The sequence below is a fragment of the Bos indicus genome, chromosome 18 (assembly GCF_029378745.1).
Source record: "Bos indicus isolate NIAB-ARS_2022 breed Sahiwal x Tharparkar chromosome 18, NIAB-ARS_B.indTharparkar_mat_pri_1.0, whole genome shotgun sequence".
Classification (NCBI taxonomy): Eukaryota; Metazoa; Chordata; class Mammalia; order Artiodactyla; family Bovidae; genus Bos; species Bos indicus.
The window spans coordinates 60,212,522-60,231,514 of NC_091777.1; the positions used below are offsets into that span (position 1 = coordinate 60,212,522).

The following is an 18,993-nucleotide window of genomic DNA, read 5'->3' on the forward strand; positions in this document are numbered from 1 at the left end:
CATCATGGATGCACAGAGTGATTTAGGTTACGTCCTGAGAAACTTGTTCAATAAATGACCAGAGATCTTTACAGTGAGAGTATGTAAAAGGTGGAGGGATGTCGTAGGTGAGAACAGTGTTTCCATTTATATCAAGGTACTACGTGAGGAATGGTCAGGACTAAGAAAGGGCCTGTGTGGAGCATAGGGTACATAGGTTTATGTCAGATATCAGCTTGTGACCGCATGTCTTTGTGAAGGTAACTGAGAGCGCAAACTAATATACTGACCTTAAAAGAAAAGAATTGGTTCAGCAAGTTTATGGGCATTATGCTATGGGTATGGGACAGAAACAAGAGAGATTTTAAAAAGTGACTGTGATATATGGAGAAAGCAGGATAATATCTGTTATACTATTTATAATGTAATGTATCGAAAGTGAAATTTGTAAGTTACAATGGAATGCTAATATTCAAGAAAAACATACACAATATTCCAGGATATTGTGTAAAAATCTTATCAGCAGAAATCAGAAGGAAAATCCAGGAAAAGGCTATCTAAACCTGGGTTCCTCTGCCAAATATGATTAACCTCTCTTTTGGACATTTATTTCATTTCTTCTTCCACACATGTTCATCTCAAGATCGAGGAGTATCAAAGAAAAGGAGGGACTGAAACTGACTCTGGAGGACCTTCCCAGTTACAAAAGCCTTCCGGAGGCATCCAACGACTTTTTGTAGAAAAAGGCTTCATTCTCCTAGACCTTCCCTGAGTTCAAAAGAGCAGATTCAAACAGTTACTAATACATAAAAGGATCATACCATGTTCAAGTGGGATTTATTGCAGGGATGCATGATTTCTCAATAGCCATAAGTTAATCAGTGTGATACATCACATTAACAGTTGAAGACTAAAAACCATATGATCATCAATAGATGCAGAAAAGGTTCTGACAAAATTCAAGTGCCATTTATGAAAAAAACCCTTCAGAAAGTCAGCACAGATGGACCCTACCTCAACAAAATTAAGACTGTATATGTCAAACACACAGCTATCATACTCAATAAGGAAAAACTGAAAGCATTCCCCTAAACAACATGAATAAGACAAGAATGTTTACCATTGCCACTTTTGCTGGACATATTTCTGGAAGTCCTAACCACAATAATCAGAAAAGAAAAAGAAATAAAAAGGAATTCAAGTTAAAAAAATAAGAAAGAAGTAAAACTGTCACTATGATGCTACACACAGAAAATCCCCAAGATGCCACCAGATGACTACTAGACCTCATCAATGAACAGAGTAAACTTGCTAGATACAAAATATATAGAAAACTGCTGCACTTCTATACACTAACAATGATATATCAGAAAGTGAAATTAATGAAATAATCCCATTCACCATCTAAGAGAAAAGAATAAAACTCTAAGGAATAAACCTACCTAAAAAGTCATAAGAACTGTACTCATAAACTATAAGATGCTGATGACTGATACCAAAGATGACACAAACAGATGGAAACATATACAATGTTCTTAGATCGAAAGAAGTAACACAGTCAAAATGACCATCTTATCCAAGACAATCGACATATTCAATGTAACCCTTATCAAATTAACAATGACATATTTCATAAAACAAAGAAAACCTTAATTTGTACCAAAATACAAAAGACTCTGATATCTAAAACGATCTTGAGAAGGAAGAACAGAGCTGGAGGAATCATGTTCCCTGAGTTCAGACTATACGACAAACTGACAGTCATCAACGTGAAAGTGAAGTCGCTCAGTTGTGTCTGACTCTTTGCGACCCCATGGACTGTAGCCTACCAGGTTGTTCTGTCCATGGGATTTTCCAGGCAAGAATACTGAAGTGGGTTGCCATTTCCTTCTCCAGGAGATCTTCCTGACCCAGGGATTGAACCTGGGTCTCCTGCATTGTAGGCAGATGCTTTACCCTCTGAGCCAGCAGGGAAGTGGTATGATAATGGCACAAAATAGAAACTTAGATCTGTAGAACAGGATAGAAAACCCAGAAATAAACCAATTTACTTGGAGTCAATTATTCTATAACAAAGGAGGAAAGAATACAGAATGAAGAAGTCTCTTTAATAAGTGATGCTGGGATAAATGGATAGTTACATGAAAAAGAATGAAATTACAACATTCTCTAACACCACATACAAAAATAAACTCAAAATGCATTAAACATCTAAATACTAGACCAGATACTGTAAAATTCATAGTGGAAAACAAATGCAAAACACTGACATAAATGTCAGCAAAATTTTTTTGGATCTTAGAGTCATGGTAATAAAAGCAAAATCAAACAAATGAGACCTAATTAAATTCAAAACCTGTCTGCAAAGCAAAGGAAACCAAGCAAAGAACAAAAACACAACTTTTGGACTAGGAGACTATAGATGCAAATGATGCTATCTATAAGGGATTTATTTCCAAAATATACAAACACTTCATACAGCTTAATATCAAAACAAACAAACAACCCAATCAAAAACTGGGCAGAAGATCAAAACAGGTATTTCTCCAAAGGAGACAAACAGATGGCCAACAGTCACCTGAAAAGATGTTTGACGTCTCTACTTATGAGAGAACGCAAATCAAAACCGCAAAACTGTATCACCTCGCACTGGTCAGAATGACCACCATTAAACAGTATACAAACAATAAAGGCTTGAGAGGGTATGGAGAAAAGAGAACCCTCCTACACTGTTGGAAGGAACATATATTGGTACTGCCACTTTGGAGAACAGCATGGAGGTTCCATAAAGAACTAAAAATAGAGCTATCACATGAACCAGCAATTCCAATCCTGGGCATATATCCAGAAAGGATGAAAACTAATTCAAAATGACACATGCACCCCAATGTTGTTAGCAGCACTATTTATACCCGGCAAAACATGGCAGCAACCTAAATGTTCACTGACAGACAAAGGGATAAAGAATGTGTGGTACATATATACAAGGGAATATTGTGAAGTGAAAGTAGCTCAGCCGTGTCCAACTCTTTAAGACCCCATGGCCTGCAGCCTGCGAGACTCCCTGTCCATGAAATTCTTCAGGAAAGAACACTGGAGTGGGTTGCCACCTCCACTGCATAAAACACAATGACGTAATGCCTTTTGCAGAAATATAGACAGACTTAGGGATTATTCTAAGTGAAATCAGACAGAGAAAGACAAACATCATAGGATATTATATGTTGAACTGAAACAAATGATACAAATGAACTTATTCACAAAATAAACTCATCAGCATAAAAAACAAACTATACCCAAGGGGATAGGGCAGGATGCTGGTGGGGGCAGGAAAGGGAGAGATAAATTGGAGTCTGAATATATACAAACTAATATATATATATAAAATAGATAAACAACAAGAACCTACGATATAGCTCAGGGAACTATATTAAGTATCTTGTAAACTGCTGTATACCTGAAACACAACATTGTAAAGTAACTATACCTAAAAAGTGGAAAACGCAATGGCAACCCACTCCAGTATTCTCGCCTGGAGAAACCCAGGGACAGACGAGCCTGGTGGGCTGCCGTCTATGGGGTCACACAGAGTCGGACACAGCTGAAGCAACTGGGCATGCATGCATGCATTGGAGAAGGAAATGGAAACCCACTCCAGTGTTCTTGCCTGGAGAATCCCAGGGGCAGAGGAGCCTGGTGGGCTGCCATCTGAGGGGTCGCACAGAGTCAGACACGACTGACGCGACTTAGCAGCAGCAGCAGCAGCAGCACCATACCTAAAAAGAATGGTTAAAACAAAAACAAAAACACCTCTTGCGGAGATGTTCAAACGATGTTCCAAGGGTATAAAAACTACTAAATGGGGGAAGCAGTCTATGAAACAAGACATGTTGACAAAACTGAATACCCACCAGAAGAAGAATTTACTTGGACCATTATCTTACACTATAGAAAAAAAATGAACTCAAAATGGTTCAAAGACCTAAACCTAAGTCCCATATGCATAAAACTCCTAGAGGTAAACGTGCAGGAAATGTTTCTGGCAATTGGACCCACAAATGATTTACCAGATAGAACACCAAAAGCACAGGCCATAAAATAAAACCATTATTAATAAATTGAACTATATCCAAATTATAAACTACTGTGCATTAATGTGCAGTGAGTTTGAAAAGGCAATCAACAGTAAAAGAGAACATATGTGGAAATCATACATCTGATAGTAAATGACTACAAAGAATATATCAAGAATTGTAAGAGGGACTGATCACCAGTTCCACCATAGGGACCATCCCGCAATCAACCATCCAACCCATTGCAAATACAAAACAGAAACACTAAAAGTAACACAGAAATGTGAACTCAATGCTAAAATAAAAAAATACTTACAACACACAGAACAACAGTGCAGCCAATAGCCTCATAGATAGAGACTGTGAACTTGGACAAACTTGTCCTGGGATAAATTCCCATACCATTTACAGAGGGTAAAATATATGGACTTGATATACATGAACAACACTGTCATGGTGCCCTAAACAGAGTCTCCAAAGGCAGAAAATAACCTGGAAAGATGTATCAGGTTCTTGTGATACTTTCTCTCTCATAATCCTAGAACATGCTGACCACTCTACTGGATACCTTCAAGTGGTGACTTTGTGCAGAGCAAGAAAATAACATTAGGAATAGTGTCTCCATCACAGTTTTCTGTTACCTAGTAAATCCACCCCACAGAGACTCAGCAGAGGCTGCCAATTAAACATAGGTGGATTATCACAGCAAGGAAACCAGATAAAATTTCAGACCCTCAGGAATATATTTCAAAGAAATTTAAGAGGTAAAATGATACAAAGTAAGGAGAATGTAACATCAGGAATGGTTGACATTCCCAGACTGGGTAGAGCAGCACAAGAGTAAAAATAATACAGTGTGAAGGTCAGACATCACAGCATCTTGAGATGGGACCATGCGCTCGACCTACAGATGAAAAGCTAAGAGCCTGTGGGATTCACATATGCTCCCCTTATAGGATCTGGGATCAAAAAGACGATCTCTCTACCCACTCTCCTTACATTTTCCTAAGTAACAACCACAGAGGATCCAATCCACCAGCTTGTCTCAATCCTAAGCAGAAACAAAATGCCCTTTTGAGATACTCGTTTTTTCTTTACACGTTGTGTTTTTGACTATTTTTACGTCACTCCCCACTGTCCAAAGCTTTTTCCCATGCTCCAATGTGGAGATAATATTCAGATCTGAAAGAGAAATTCTGGGACTCCCTGGTGATCCAGTGGTTAAGACTCTGCATTTCCAATGCAGGGGGTGCAGGTTTGATCCTTAGCCAGTGACATGAAACAGACACAGCATTTGAAGAGGGTCAGTTTAACCTTATGAAGCTGTGTCAATGCCCCAGTCACAGAACTCTCAGATGAAAGACATCAGGGCCTCCCAAGGGGCACACAGGGAAAATGCAGATACCCAAGGGCAGCTCTGGAAGGAAGTCATCCTCACCCACAGACAGCAGGTTCCTGTAGGTCTCCAGCATCACGTCCCTGTACAAGGCCCTCTGAGCAGGGTCCAGGAATTCCCACTCCTCCTGAGTGAATTCGATGGCCACATCCTCAGAGGTCAGTCGTTTCTGAAATCAAACCACACGTCACCAAAACGGCCATGAAAAGTTCTCATTTTCATGCAAAAGAGAAAGCGTAGTAAGGGGTAAGGATTGACTTGGTTGAAGTATGTGTTCTAACAGATCCATGCAGGGGTATCTGGAGAAATTATGCATCTCTAATTTTAATTTCTTATGCTTTTTCATAAGACCTTATGAGATCCTCCAATTAATATGGATTTTTCATCACTGCTCAAAATCCATGAAATATATACAAATAAAACTCAACACTGTATTGGCTATACAGAAGTGTCAGATACTATGTTCTACCCAGTGAGTGCAATTCATTATCTAGATGAGGTACAGCATGAGTGGTGTCTTCAGAGATGACGAAGTCCATTGCACTTTTAATGGAAAGGTCAAAAGTTTCAGTTATGACATCGATAACAGCAGCAAGGACCAAAAGTGTCTGAAGGCTTCCAGTTGCTCTAAATTACTGTAGTATTACTCTAAACATTAAACAAGTACTTTACAGGCAAGAACCTGTCATCCATATAATAGCTCATTAAAGAACGATCTGTTCCCACCTTACAGAAGAAAAACTGTGTCACAGACACTCTGAGAAACTCAACTCAGATCAAGAAGGTAAGAATCGTTACACGAAGCACCTGAACTCAGAGGCTTGGGCTCAGCAACTGAAGCTTAAGCATCTAACAGTTAAGTAATACATAGAACATTAAAAGTCCTTTGACAGAGGGCTCCTAAAGAAAACTTGAAAGAAGTCCAAGGTGAGCCTCCTCCCTGCCCCTCTTGTCTGCACGGGGAGCAGCTCTCTGGCCTCAGGCCTTCATCCCCTGAAAATGGACCTCTGCACCAAATTCGTCTCCACCCACTTCTTGATCAGGAGAACCTCCCTGCTGTTGATTGATCACTGTCGAGACTGGTGGTGAAGGACGGGAGACACTGATCGATGAGAGCCACAGCAGCTTGGGAGCCCCAGGTCCCCAGACCATCTCACTTATTCCTAGCCACAGCTTCCAAACCAGTGCCATTTCAAGGGACTCTGACACAGCAGCCAAGTTCCCTGGAGCTGGAGCTGCCATAGCAGGGGTGGCTGCCTCCGGGCCTGGAAGTGGGACTTGTTCGGGAGCTTCATCACTGTTATGCCAGGAACCCTTCTCTGAAACAGTAGCTCTTCTACGCCATGGGCTTGGCCCTCTCAAAGGCCATGGGGCTCTTTTGCTTGATGGTGGTCTAGCTCATCTTCATCACGGTGTGAAGGGCTGTTTCCACCTCCCATAGTTCTTTCTCCTGTGTCTGCCCTGTATGTTCCCTTTCCTGTAACTCCCCAGGCAGCCTGGGGAAAGCGGTGGGCTCAGGGTTTGACAGAAGGAAAACAAATAAATATTGTATTACTATGAAAAAAACACAAAGTTCAAGGCGAACAATGTGGAATAGCATGAAAGGTCATTATAGATGTGGATACAGAAACACAACTGATAATAATTTACTACTTAAAACACTAATAGGATTGTTTAGAAAATTTCAAGGCCACAGATTATACTGATAACATAATTTCAACTCAAAGAAAAAAGGTATGTAGTTTTTAAATAATGATGTCTTCTATCTAAACCACAGACTTGCACATGAATGCATACATATCTATAAAAAATTAACTGAAATGAGAGGATGCGTCTCCTGACAGATGTTTTTGGACAATTTTATATCATCCATTTATTCACATGTATTTCAGCATCTTTCAGACAATAAAAATGTATCCTTTGTATTGAGCTGAGTTTGTCAACAGCATTCTATACTAGGCTACCAAAAGAAAACAGGTAAAAATTAAAAAAAAAAAATACTTGATCTAAATTCATAATAAAATTAAAATATACAAAAATACTAATACAATTTTATCCACTTAAATTTACATAGCAAGGCATTAACAGAAGCCAAAGACTTTCTTTGTTTTTTTTCCCCATAATAAAACAGTGATTTGAAACTAGAAGAGTCATTAGATTATGACAAAAAAAAATTATAGCAATAGTAACGTAAAAAAAACTTCTTGGAGAATTAAAAATCATGGCAAAAAAGAATATGAAAAAAAAATATAGTTATTAAGCACGACTATCTCAAGAAGCATCATGATGGGAAGGAAGCATTCAATACATTCCTTCTGAAATTACAGGGGCATGAAAGGAGCTGTCCAGGGTGTCTGTCTTTCACCACCATACGATGCGCATGCGCAGGGGCCACTAGAACAAGTAACAGGAGGAAAAACACAGGGCAAGAGACACAGAGTTTGTCAGAGAGTTGAAACAGGTAGTACTCACAAACCTAAGGACATGGAAAGGTGAACAGTCAAAGGATGGAAAAAGTCCATCCTAAAGAGAGCAGGGGAGACTGTTATATCAGACAAAATAAATTGAAGAAAAAAAAAGTGCAATGACATAAATATTGTATAATGATAAAATGGTCAATTTACCAAAAAGCTGTACCAAGTAAAATATATATATACATCTTATATTAGATATGTCAGAGAAATGAAGCAAACATTAAGGGAAAGGAAGACAAATAGTGGCACAGGAATAGTATGAGATTTCAACGTCCAGGTTGAACAGGCATGTACAGATCACACGGCCCAACAAAGGCATAAAACACATGCATCTCAAGGACACATAAAACATTCTCTATGATACACCACAGGTTAGGTGCAAATCAACAATTTTAAGAGACTGATACCATGAAAGTATTGAGAGGGTAACAGGCAGGAAGGTCAGGGGTCTCCAAAGGGAGGAAATAGCCTGCAAGTGTCAGACATTTTTATCTCTCTTAAGCAGCAGGAGGAAACAAACTAGCGATATTTTTTCCTTCTCTACACAAATTTAAGAAGAGGTTTCTCTTAAAATACTGTGTTGCCATAATGACACTTGGTTTCACCTGAAGTTAACTATTCTCAAACCTTGAGTTAACCAATGCCTTTCTCTTATGGAAGTGTTTATCTTAAGCTATGCTAATGTACTAGATGCATTTACCCCAAACTCTGTCTTCAAGTTGGTTCCGCCTCTTGGCTCAGAATCTACTTGACAAACCAGTATGTTATATTCCGATATTGCTCCCCTAATCTATGTAAACGAAACTATTTGTATGGTGATCTGCTCTTCTTCAAGATTCAAGTTAATCATTTTATGGCCCAGGATGAACCATTTGGAGCCAAGATTATCCCGAAATGCATCTTATGGGTGAGGGGCCTGGTGCCATTTTGAGTTTTAAGACATTCCTTTCTTTCATTAACAGACTGCTAGTGACTATAGAACATCCAGCTGAAGACTAGCAGGCGGGTACTCTTTCTGCCCCCATCTGATGCCTATGTCAGAAGCTTTCTCTATCTCCTTTATACTTTAATAAAACTTTATTACACAAAAGCTCTGAGCCATCAAGCCTCGTCTCTGGCCCCCGACTGAATTCTTCTCCTCCAGGGGCCAAGAATCCCGGCATCTTTGCGTGATTCAACAACAACCTTTCAGGATCTTCCCTAACAATGAAATAAACACAAGAAGAAAAGAAAATTCCCCAAATGTGGACATTAAACAACTCACTCTTACACCACAAATGGGTCTAAGAAAAAAATCACATGGAATTTCTTAAATACGTGGATGAAAACGAAAAGACAACATTAGAAAATTTATAACACAAAGAGAAGACTGTCCTAAAAGGAAAGTCTGAACTGTTACATGCTTACAGTAAAAAAGAGAAAAGATCTTAAATCTGCAATCTATTTTTAGACCTTTAGGAAGCAGAAAACAGAAAACAAACTAAACTCAAGTTTAGCAGAAGGAAACAGGTAAATAAGAAAGATTAAACCAGAGATACAGCAGAAAGAAGAAAACTATAAAAATCAACAATCCAAGAGTTGATGCTTTGAAAAAACTGTATAGGAAGACCCCCACCTAGACTAAGGAAAAGAGAAAAAAGATTCAAATAACTAAAAACAGATATGAAACAGAAGTGATTACAAGTGAGGTCAAAGAAAGTTTCTAAAGATAAGGAAGTACTATGACCAATAATGCCGATAAATGACAGAATATAGGAGATACTGGCAAATTCTCAGAAACACACAAACTCTTTTACTTATTAGGAAATAAAAAAATTGAGAAGTGTTGAAAGTAAAAGTGTTAGCCACTCAGTCGTGTCTGACTCTTTGTGACCTCATGGACTGTAGCCCACAAGGCTCCTCTGTCCATGGAATTTCTCCAGACAAGTATACTGGACTAGACAGCCATTCCTTTCTCCAGGGGGTCTTCCAATCCAGGGATAGAACCTGGGTCTCCCTCACTGCAGGCAGATTCTTTATGATTTGAGTCACCAGGGAAGCCCATTATACCTAGAGAGATTTAATAGTCAGAAACCTCTAAGAAAAATACAGGACCAAATTTTACCAAACATTTACAAAAGAATTACCACTAATCCTGTAATTCTATGGAGCAAGCATGATTCCAATAGTTTGCTAATTTCCCAAAGACACAAGAAAGGAAAACTAGAAACCAATACCCCTGACGAATACTGATGCAAAATTAAAATACTTGCAAACCCACTTCAACACATATTAAAAAGATCTGGAGAAACAGACAGAGAGAACAGACAGAGGCGGGAGGGGAGGAAGGAGAGGGTGAGATGTATGGAGAGAGTAACATGGAAACTTACATTACCATATGTAAAGTAGAGAGCCAATGTGAATTTGCTGAATGACTCAGGGAACTCAAACAGGGGCTCTCTAACAACCTACAGGGGTGGGATAGGGAGGAAGATGGGAGGGAAGGGACATAGGTATACCTATGGCTGATTCATGTTGGTATTTGGCAGAAAACAACAACTTCTGTAAAGCAATTATCCTTCAATTAAAATAAATAAAAAGATCTGACACCATGACCAAGTGGATTTTATTCATATAAGGCAAGGAGAAGTCAACATACAAAAATCAATTAATATGACACACTACATTACAGATTTAAGGGAAAAAAAAATACAGGATCATCTCGATGCAGAAAAAAACCATTCGACAAAAATTTGACAATCTTTCAAGATGGAACACTCAACAAGCTACAAACAATAAACTATACCAACATCAACATAATAAATGCCATTATGAAAAGAGCACAGCAATGGGGAAAGAATGAAAGACCTTTTCCTCTGAGGTCAAGAAGAAGGCAAGGATGCACGCCCTGCACTACAGTACAACAAAGCACTGAAACCCTTACAGCAATTAGATGAGAAAAAGAAATCAAAGGTCAGCAAATTGAAAAAGAAGTAAATTTATCTTCTTCCCCACATGACAAAGATTCATAGATAAAAGTCAAAGATTACAAAAGAAACATGCTATATCAAAACAGATTCTTTAATAACCACACAAAGGATCAATCAACCAATTAACTCATTATCAAACCTGCCATGGCAATCTTTGTAGAAGCAGAATAAAACATGGTGAAAGTGATAGAACTATTCAAAGAGCAAACAGCAAAACTCCTGAAGAAGGAAGATGGAGGTCTCTCTATTCCAAAACCTATTACAAAGTAATCAAGGTGATGTGGTACTGGTATAAAAACAGACAAATAAACCAACTGAACAGAACACAGTACTCAGAAATAATTCTTTCTGTATATGTAAGGTATATCCACAAGGATGTATCCACAAGATACACAAAACAGCAAGGACAATCTCAATAATCATGATGGTGAGAAAATAGATATCCACCAGCAAAACAATGAAGCTGGAATCTTGCTTGCATTAAAAGTTAAAACATTTCTGTGTCAAAGGATTCAATCCACAGAGTGAAAGGACAACCTCTGAAGAATGGAGGTAGTGAAAATTTCCACTTGCCAGAGACTTAGATTCATTTCATAGATTAAATCTGATGATAAACTAAAAAACCCTGTATCACTGACGTCTATTTCTGAACTTTCCATTCTATTAACAATAAGGATTTAAGGAGACTGACCCACATCTTTAGCTTGAACTACCTTAACAAAGAACAAACTGCCCCTAATTGATCTGATTCCCAGATCTCACCAGCTATTGTGCATATTAATACCTCACTTCCAAGTGCAGTTTCCTTACCCTGGTGGACAGAGAGCAGACAGAGCGTCCAAGTGGGCCCTAAGCAATCCCTGCTGCCCAACAGCACTGAGACCCCATCTCCAACCCGTGGGTGAGAAGCCCTGCCCAGGATGGTGCCCAGGGGAGCCTCCTCACAAGGGCCAGGTCACCGGGTCATGGGGACAGGCATCTAAGTGGAGACAACAGGGAAGGCCCCGGATGAGTGTGTGTAGACAGGAATCAAGACAGGATACTCCAGAGTCAGACACAATTAGAAAGTCCAGAGCAGGGCATTTCAGGAAGGACAGACTGAATATGACCTTACCTGAGAAAGAGCCATGCCTGACTCCTTTTCTTTCCTCTTCCTCAACTTCAGGGCTTCCTCAGGCAACACAAGTCTTCAGAGGTCTATCATGAAAGTCGAAAACATGCCGCTTAATGCTTAGAGTCAGCACATCCCCTTTCTGAGCCCCAACAACACACACAGGGCAGAACTCACAGTGTGGAATAGACAGTCCTCTGTGGCCACTGTCTCAGGAGGGAATCAGGACCGTCAACTCCCGCAGAGAGACCAACATGGGACTTTCCCACACGTTCCCTCGGATCGCAATCCCCTCCTGGTGAGGCCTCATGTACACAGCAAGCACCTCCGCTGACCCCACGATCCCCTTCAGGTCACACAGCAGGCCCTGGTCCAGACCCACTCGGAGCAGAGTGCCCCCTCCTCAGCTCAGATCTCAGCCCTCAGGACTGGGAGGACTCAGAGTCCTGATGCTCAGTGAGGGAACCAGACTGGAATCCACTGGGGCACCTGAAACATTCTCGAGCCGTGGACCACCACAAGTTACCTGAAGGGGAATCTGTGGTCAGAGGGTACAAAACATGGGTACGCAAAATGCCTCATCAACGAAACGTGAAGCCTGGACTGAGCACCATTCAGAGGAGAAAAGCACCTCCCAACTCTCTTTTTCATCCCAGCCTAACTAAGGTGTAACTAACAAAAATGGTACAAACGTACTGTGTACAAAGTGATCCTGTGATAGATTCATACATTGAATAATTATTACAGTGGAGTAAGTTACACTTCCATCTATGAGTACACTGTATTTCTCCTCACTGGGCGAATTTCAAGTATATAGAAACACTACCGGCAGCATGCAGTACCTCAGATTCCCAGAACTGAAAATCTCTACTCTTTGCCTAACAGTGTCCCATTTCCCCCTCCACCCAGCTCCTGGTAACAGCCTTATTACTCGATGGCTCTATGAGTTTGACAAGTCTAGTTTCCACATACAGTGTCTGTCCTCCTTTTTCAGCCTTCTTTAACTTGGCATAATGTTCTCTAGGTTCATTCAGTTCAGTTCAGATCCTTGATTTTTATATACAGAGAAAAAATAGTTCATGAATATACAGTATATAATAAATATTCCTATACCACACTTTTGTTACCTATTCTTTTGTCAAGAGACATCTGGGTTGTGTCTATGCCTTGGCTACTGCAAATCCAGTCACACTCATGGGACTGCGGACATATCCCTGAAAAACTGACTGCTTTCCCTTTGGATATCTGTCAGAAATGGGTTTGACAGACTGTAGGCCTGTTCTATATTAATTTGTTAAGGAACTTCCATTTTAGTTTCCAACATAGCAGTACCATTTACATTACCACCAACAGTGCAGTTAAGATTCCGTGTTTTCTGTACTGTGCCTGTGTATGCGCTTATTTTGGGAGGACAGGAGTGGATAACAGAGAACCCAGCACTGGCCTGGCAGCAAGAGAGTTGCAGCTGCATCTTCTAGAGGACCAGCCTCCGGGCTGCAGATCACTGAGGTATCGCTGCCCTCTGATTCTCGGAGCCATCTTCCCCTACGTCACAGGACTTTATGACTCTTCGCAGACTGGGCCCAGAGATCCCGGCTGAGCAGGACCACCTTATAACAAGCATTCTGTGATCTTAACCTTAGTACTCCTATTTTCCCAGAGGGACTCAAACAAACTTACAAACTTTTATTGTGTCCAACAGAGTGTCCACAGAGCCCATGATGAGCCTCTAACCCTCTTATGCAAACACAAAGCATTTCAAGCCCTGATAACTCACGCATGAGGCAAAGTACAAAAGAGGACAGCCAAGGATCCACAGACACAAGACACGGTATTTTCATTTACAGTGAGTGATCCGGGTCAAATATGAAATATCCAAAGACTACGAAAAAGAGGGATAATTCCAATGATGCACGTGGCCCACTGAGACCTCAGCATCTTCCAAGGACACACTCCAGATTCTCTTGGTATCTTCCCAAATGCACGTGAACCTTTCTTCACCGGCAACCCCAAGTACACAACGATACCAAAGTTGATGCAAAAAACGACCTGATACTTTCCCTGTTACTCTATGCTCCCTCCCTGTTAAAGAGCCAACAAAAGCCAGGGCTTGGAGTGGATGCTGGGGGCACCTGCTAGAACCAGCCCCTCAAGCCCAAGGCTCCCATCCTCCTGCACCCACAGGTTCCTGCGGGCTCAGCCCAGGCCACAGTTCTAACAGTGGAAATGGCTTCTCTTGGGTGAATTCCACGTCCTTCATTGCTGCTCACGTGTGGTCACGAGTTGTCAAATCAAACCTGTGCAGGCAAGTGTCAGCCTCAGCACTGCTGTCCCGGGAACACAAGCTAAGGCATTGGAACCTCAAACCATTCCATGCGGGCTCTCCAACAAACCCGCTCCCAGGTTCTTCAGCCTGAACTGAGACATTCTTTTCCAACAGATCCACACCCGCCTTGTTCCTGCAACTACACTTGGGATGGGCGAACGCTCCATTCACTGGGCTCACCTTGATGCCCCCAAGTACTGCCACAAGCCTCCTGCAGACCCCACCAGGCTCCCTCCGCTTTCCCCATTTGCCTACCTCTCCTCTCTGCATGACTGGACTAAGCAAGACTAAAGTGCACCAGGGTTTCTTGGCAAAGGGGATCACAAGAGGAGTGCCCACCAGCTACCACACAAAGGACACTGCACGTGCAGTATGGAAACCAAGAGACTGGCCCTCCTGGGAAAGTCTGCCACCACCTGGGGACACTATGGAGTCCAGGTACAAAGGCATTTGAGATGAGGAAGTCTCAAAGCAAGGGTCTCCAGGTCTCACTCTCTCCTGTTTTCCCCACCCACACCTACTTAGAAAATATTCTAGCCCTTGGGAGGGGGGAGGGCGGGCAGCGTTTCCTTCCTGCCCTGTTAGGTTTTGCATTTCTGCTCATCCTCAGCGCACTGAAATCACAATCACTGACACTCAGCACATGAACTCCTAGAAGGCAAAGCTGCTGTCCATGATGGTGACTGGTCACTGGATGGACAGAGCTTAGATCTGGGGGCTGCAGAGGACGAAACACAGCAGACTAAACATGGGGACATCTTAGCCTGCTGCTTGAGGACACCAATTCTATAGGGCTTTTCAGGTTTTCCTATATTTCTTGGCTCTTCTTTTGAGTAATTACATAGTCTACATGGGGTAAAGATCAATTACAGCTGAAATGTCCAGAACATGGGAAATATCTTCATCACCTGCCCTGTTCTCCTGGTTTTCCTTAGGGATTATTCAGCCCAACCCATAGTCCTGTCATCTAAAGACATTTCCAGTATCAGGTACTGCAGCCATGTTTGGAAGAAGAGGAACACTGCTGCTGCTTCTAAGTCACTTCAGTCTTGTCCGACTCTGTGTGATCCCTTAGACGGAAGCCCACAGACAGAAGCCCACCAGGCTACCGTCCTCGGGATTCTCCAGGCAAGAACACTGGAGTGGGTTGCCATTTCCCTCTCCAGTGCATGAAAGAGAAAAGTGAAAGTGAAGTCGCTCAGTCGTGTCCGACTCTAGAGACCCCATGGACTGCAGACTACCAGGCTCCTCCGTCCATGGGATTTTCCAGGCAAGAGTACTGGAGTGGGGTGCCATTGCCTTCTCCGAGAGGAACACTATGAGTCCTAAAAAGAGGGGAACCAGGAAGGACTCAAAATAACCCATGAAGAAGGGCATTAATTTCTGCTGATGGCAACTGATACAGAGGCAATAAACCTGGGTAACATGAGAGAGACTGTTAGGAGGGGACGGGGAGACCTCTCTGAGCCTAGACTTGAAGGGTGACCTAGGGCCTGAGCCAGGGTGACCTGAAGGTGAGAAAAGGAACTACAAAGTCAGACAGAAATGGTTTTGGTATTTGGAAACAGAGAAAAGGTAAATGAGACCAAGACAGGCTGAACCACGAGCAAACAGTCAGCTCCCAGGATGAGGCTGGAGACTCTTACAGGGCCCTGAGCTTGACAGAGGGCTGTGGAGCCACAGCGAGGAGTCAAGCTTTTGTCCCAAGAACAAATGAAAGCCAGTGGAGGTCTGAACGTCAGGACGTAAAAAAAAATCTCCCTTCAGATTTAGCCTCATTCATAGAAGTCATCTAATTCTGAGCCTGTGATCCTGCCTCCATCCTACAGTTTTCCTTTTTATTTTTCATTGAGGGGGGACTGGGATCTATTTAAAATTCTAATTACCGTCAGACACTCCCTCCAAACCAGAACTGCCACACACAGACACACAGCCAATTTGGCTAATCATTTCAGGGGTCAGTGTTGCCCACGCTCAGAGTTTCCGGTCTAGTCTCTCATCTCCATGTTACAAGTGGGCTCCCTCGGGCCCAGATTGAAGCCGGTTATGAGAAGGTCTGAGCTGAGTGAAGAGAACCAGGTATAACTGATTAATGAAATGGGAGGCTGAAGGGCAAGGGGGCCAAGTTTGTCCTTAATGTCCATCCCATTTAACACCAGGAACATCTGTCATGTATCTGAGCAAAAGAAACTTTTCTTTCAAGATTGGGTCAAACTGATACCAAGCAGGTAATTCTTTATTAGAAGATTGCAGTAAAATATTTTTAAAATACAGAATTGCAAATATATATCCACTAGTACAAAAAACATTAGAAATAGGATCTGAGCAATCTTTTTCATCATGAATAGAGAGGCTCTGTGGGAAGGTCCCACGTCAATCCAGCCCATCCTTCCTCATTCGCACAGAAAAGTCAAAAAGGGACCTGAGGGAAACATCTTCATATCACCTCACAGCTCACTTGTTTCACTGATCATAGAAAATGGAGAAAACAGACCATTACACTAACCAGTTAAAATAGGTGTTGTTTTTTTTTTTTCTTTTTTTGAAAGGAAAGAATGAAGCATTTTATTTTGTTGGTTTTATCATGTTAAATGTTCTTTTATTTTCCCATTTCTCAAACAAATGCCTTTAATTTCACAAGATCTAATGTCATACCTCCGTTATTCTCTGGTAAAGAGCTGAGACCAGAAATATACATTTGTGTGTGCACACATAAACACATACAAACAATTCAAGTCTTTGGTAAAACCACAGTTGAAAATATGTCTGTTTAATTACACAATGTCCCATACATAAAACCATCCAAGATGTATTTCTCTTTGAATTCAGAGAAAGGGAGGCGAGGTGATCGTTGCTTATTAACTTTAATTTTTTCAGTTTCCTCATTTTTAAGTATTATAATGGAAGGATAATTACTTTATAATATTGTGATGGTTTTTGCCATACATCAACATGAATTGGACACGTGTCCCCCCCCATCCTGAACCACCTTGCACCTCCCTCCTCACCCGATCTCTCTGGGTTGTTCCAGAGCACTGGCTTTGGGTGCCCTGCTTCGTGCATCAAACTTGCACTGATCATTCTATTTTACACATGGTAATATACATGTTTCTATGCTATTCTCTCAAATCATGCCACCCTCGCCTTCTCACACTGAGTCCAAAAGTCTGTTCTTTACATCTGTGTCTCCCTTTGTTGCCCTGCATGTAGGATCGTTGGTACCATCTTTCTAAATTCCATATATAAGCAGGAATATACAGTATTCGTCTTTCTCTTCCTGACTTATTTCACTCTGTATAATAGGCTCTAGGTTCATTTACCTCATAAGAACTCATAAACGAGGTGACATTTTTGCTAAGTATGGCACAAAATAGTCTAAGATGATTTACTACTTACCAAAGAAAATTTCAAATGTACAAGACGAAGGGAAGAAAGCACCCAGGCAAGGAATGAATCGGAAAAAAATTTTAAAGAAAAAATTGTGAATTAGTTTTAATCTAAAAATCTGGTGTAAAAGTTTAAAAAAATACTGGGAATAATCATAATCAGAAAAGGATGATAAGAGTAGAATACTGGAAACTAAAAAAGCCTATTTCTGAAGTTAAAAATGATTACAGAAACTGAATGAATTAAGACCTATTCCAAGCCACAAAAAGCACCATACATATAGAAAGGAGAAAATGTGAATCCATTAAAAAAAAAAAAGTGTTCGTTTAAAAATGCTACCCAATAATGATACAGTGGACAAGAATCTGCCTGACAATGCAGGGGACATGGGTTCTATCCCTGGTTGAGGAAGATCCCACAAGTACAAGCAACTAAGCCTGTGCACAACTACTGAGCCTGTGCTTTAGAACCTGGGAGCCACAACTCTTGAGCCCACGGCACAGAACCGAAGACAACACAGCCAAAAAAATTAAAAAAAAAAAAAAAAGCTATCACAGAGTGACAGAGTCAGTCATTTCTTGCTCCAGGTGTCTTCTTCCCTGACCTCTATCTTATGATAGGACAAGGGAAGGAGTTCACTCACAACTCAGTGAATCAAGCCACTGCCCCAGGCTCAACAGGGTTTGCAAATGAAAAGTCATCTTCTGCCACAGTAATAAAGACACAAGCCTTATAGACAAGAGTTTTGAAATTCTCAGCCTCCTCTCTATAACTAAAAAAATCATCTGTATCCAAACAACTGGCCACACCTGGATCGAGCTTACCCCTCTGTTCACCTATCTCCCTATTTCATCTAAGTCTTCGTGTCTCTTTCTCTCCTCCTCTGCTCTTCTGCTGCTCCTGTCCTATCTCCTGCCTCTCACGTGTCCTGTCTCAGGCAGCTGCAATTCGTTCCCCCTCGAAATGCTCTCTCTCCCCAACCTTCCTGAGTCTTTCAAAAATCCATACCTGTGTCTGCCTCTTTCTTCCCCCATTTGGGCTCCCTCTCTGCGCTCCAGATTACTCCCCTTCTCTCGCTGTGACTCTCCCTTCCTCCCCACTCTCTAGCAGGCCACGTGGTTACGCTTCCTTCCAGCACTTTCTTCCTCTGCTCCTTATCTCTTGCTCTGCCAGCACCATTATAAAACCGGCCACCTCACATTGAGACTTGAACCCTTGTGGCGGGACTCCAACCGGATGAAAACACAACCTCGGACTCTAACCCAAGAGGCCTGGACT

At 41.4% G+C, this 18,993-nt stretch overlaps 1 protein-coding gene and 1 pseudogene across 5 annotated transcripts in view; one reads left to right on the forward strand and one right to left on the reverse strand.

Moving 5' to 3' along the window:
• Positions 1-18,993, reverse strand: part of LOC109571817 (zinc finger protein 665-like) — a 64,372-nt gene that overhangs the window by 6,495 nt on the left and 38,884 nt on the right. For 2 of the 5 annotated variants that reach the window (XM_070772284.1, XM_070772283.1), the window contains exons 2-3: positions 12,006-12,088; positions 5,491-5,617 (exon numbers count right to left, since the gene is read on the reverse strand). In XM_070772284.1, the coding sequence (XP_070628385.1) occupies positions 5,491-5,617; positions 12,006-12,020 (142 nt within the window). In that variant the 5' untranslated portion in view covers positions 12,021-12,088. Of the gene's footprint in view, positions 1-5,490; positions 5,618-9,795; positions 9,972-12,005; positions 12,089-18,993 lie in introns of those variants that run through there. The other 3 variants (XM_070772282.1, XM_070772285.1, XM_070772286.1) reach the window with 3 other exon arrangements.
• Positions 6,448-6,845, forward strand: LOC109571593 (ATP synthase F(0) complex subunit C2, mitochondrial pseudogene; annotated as a pseudogene).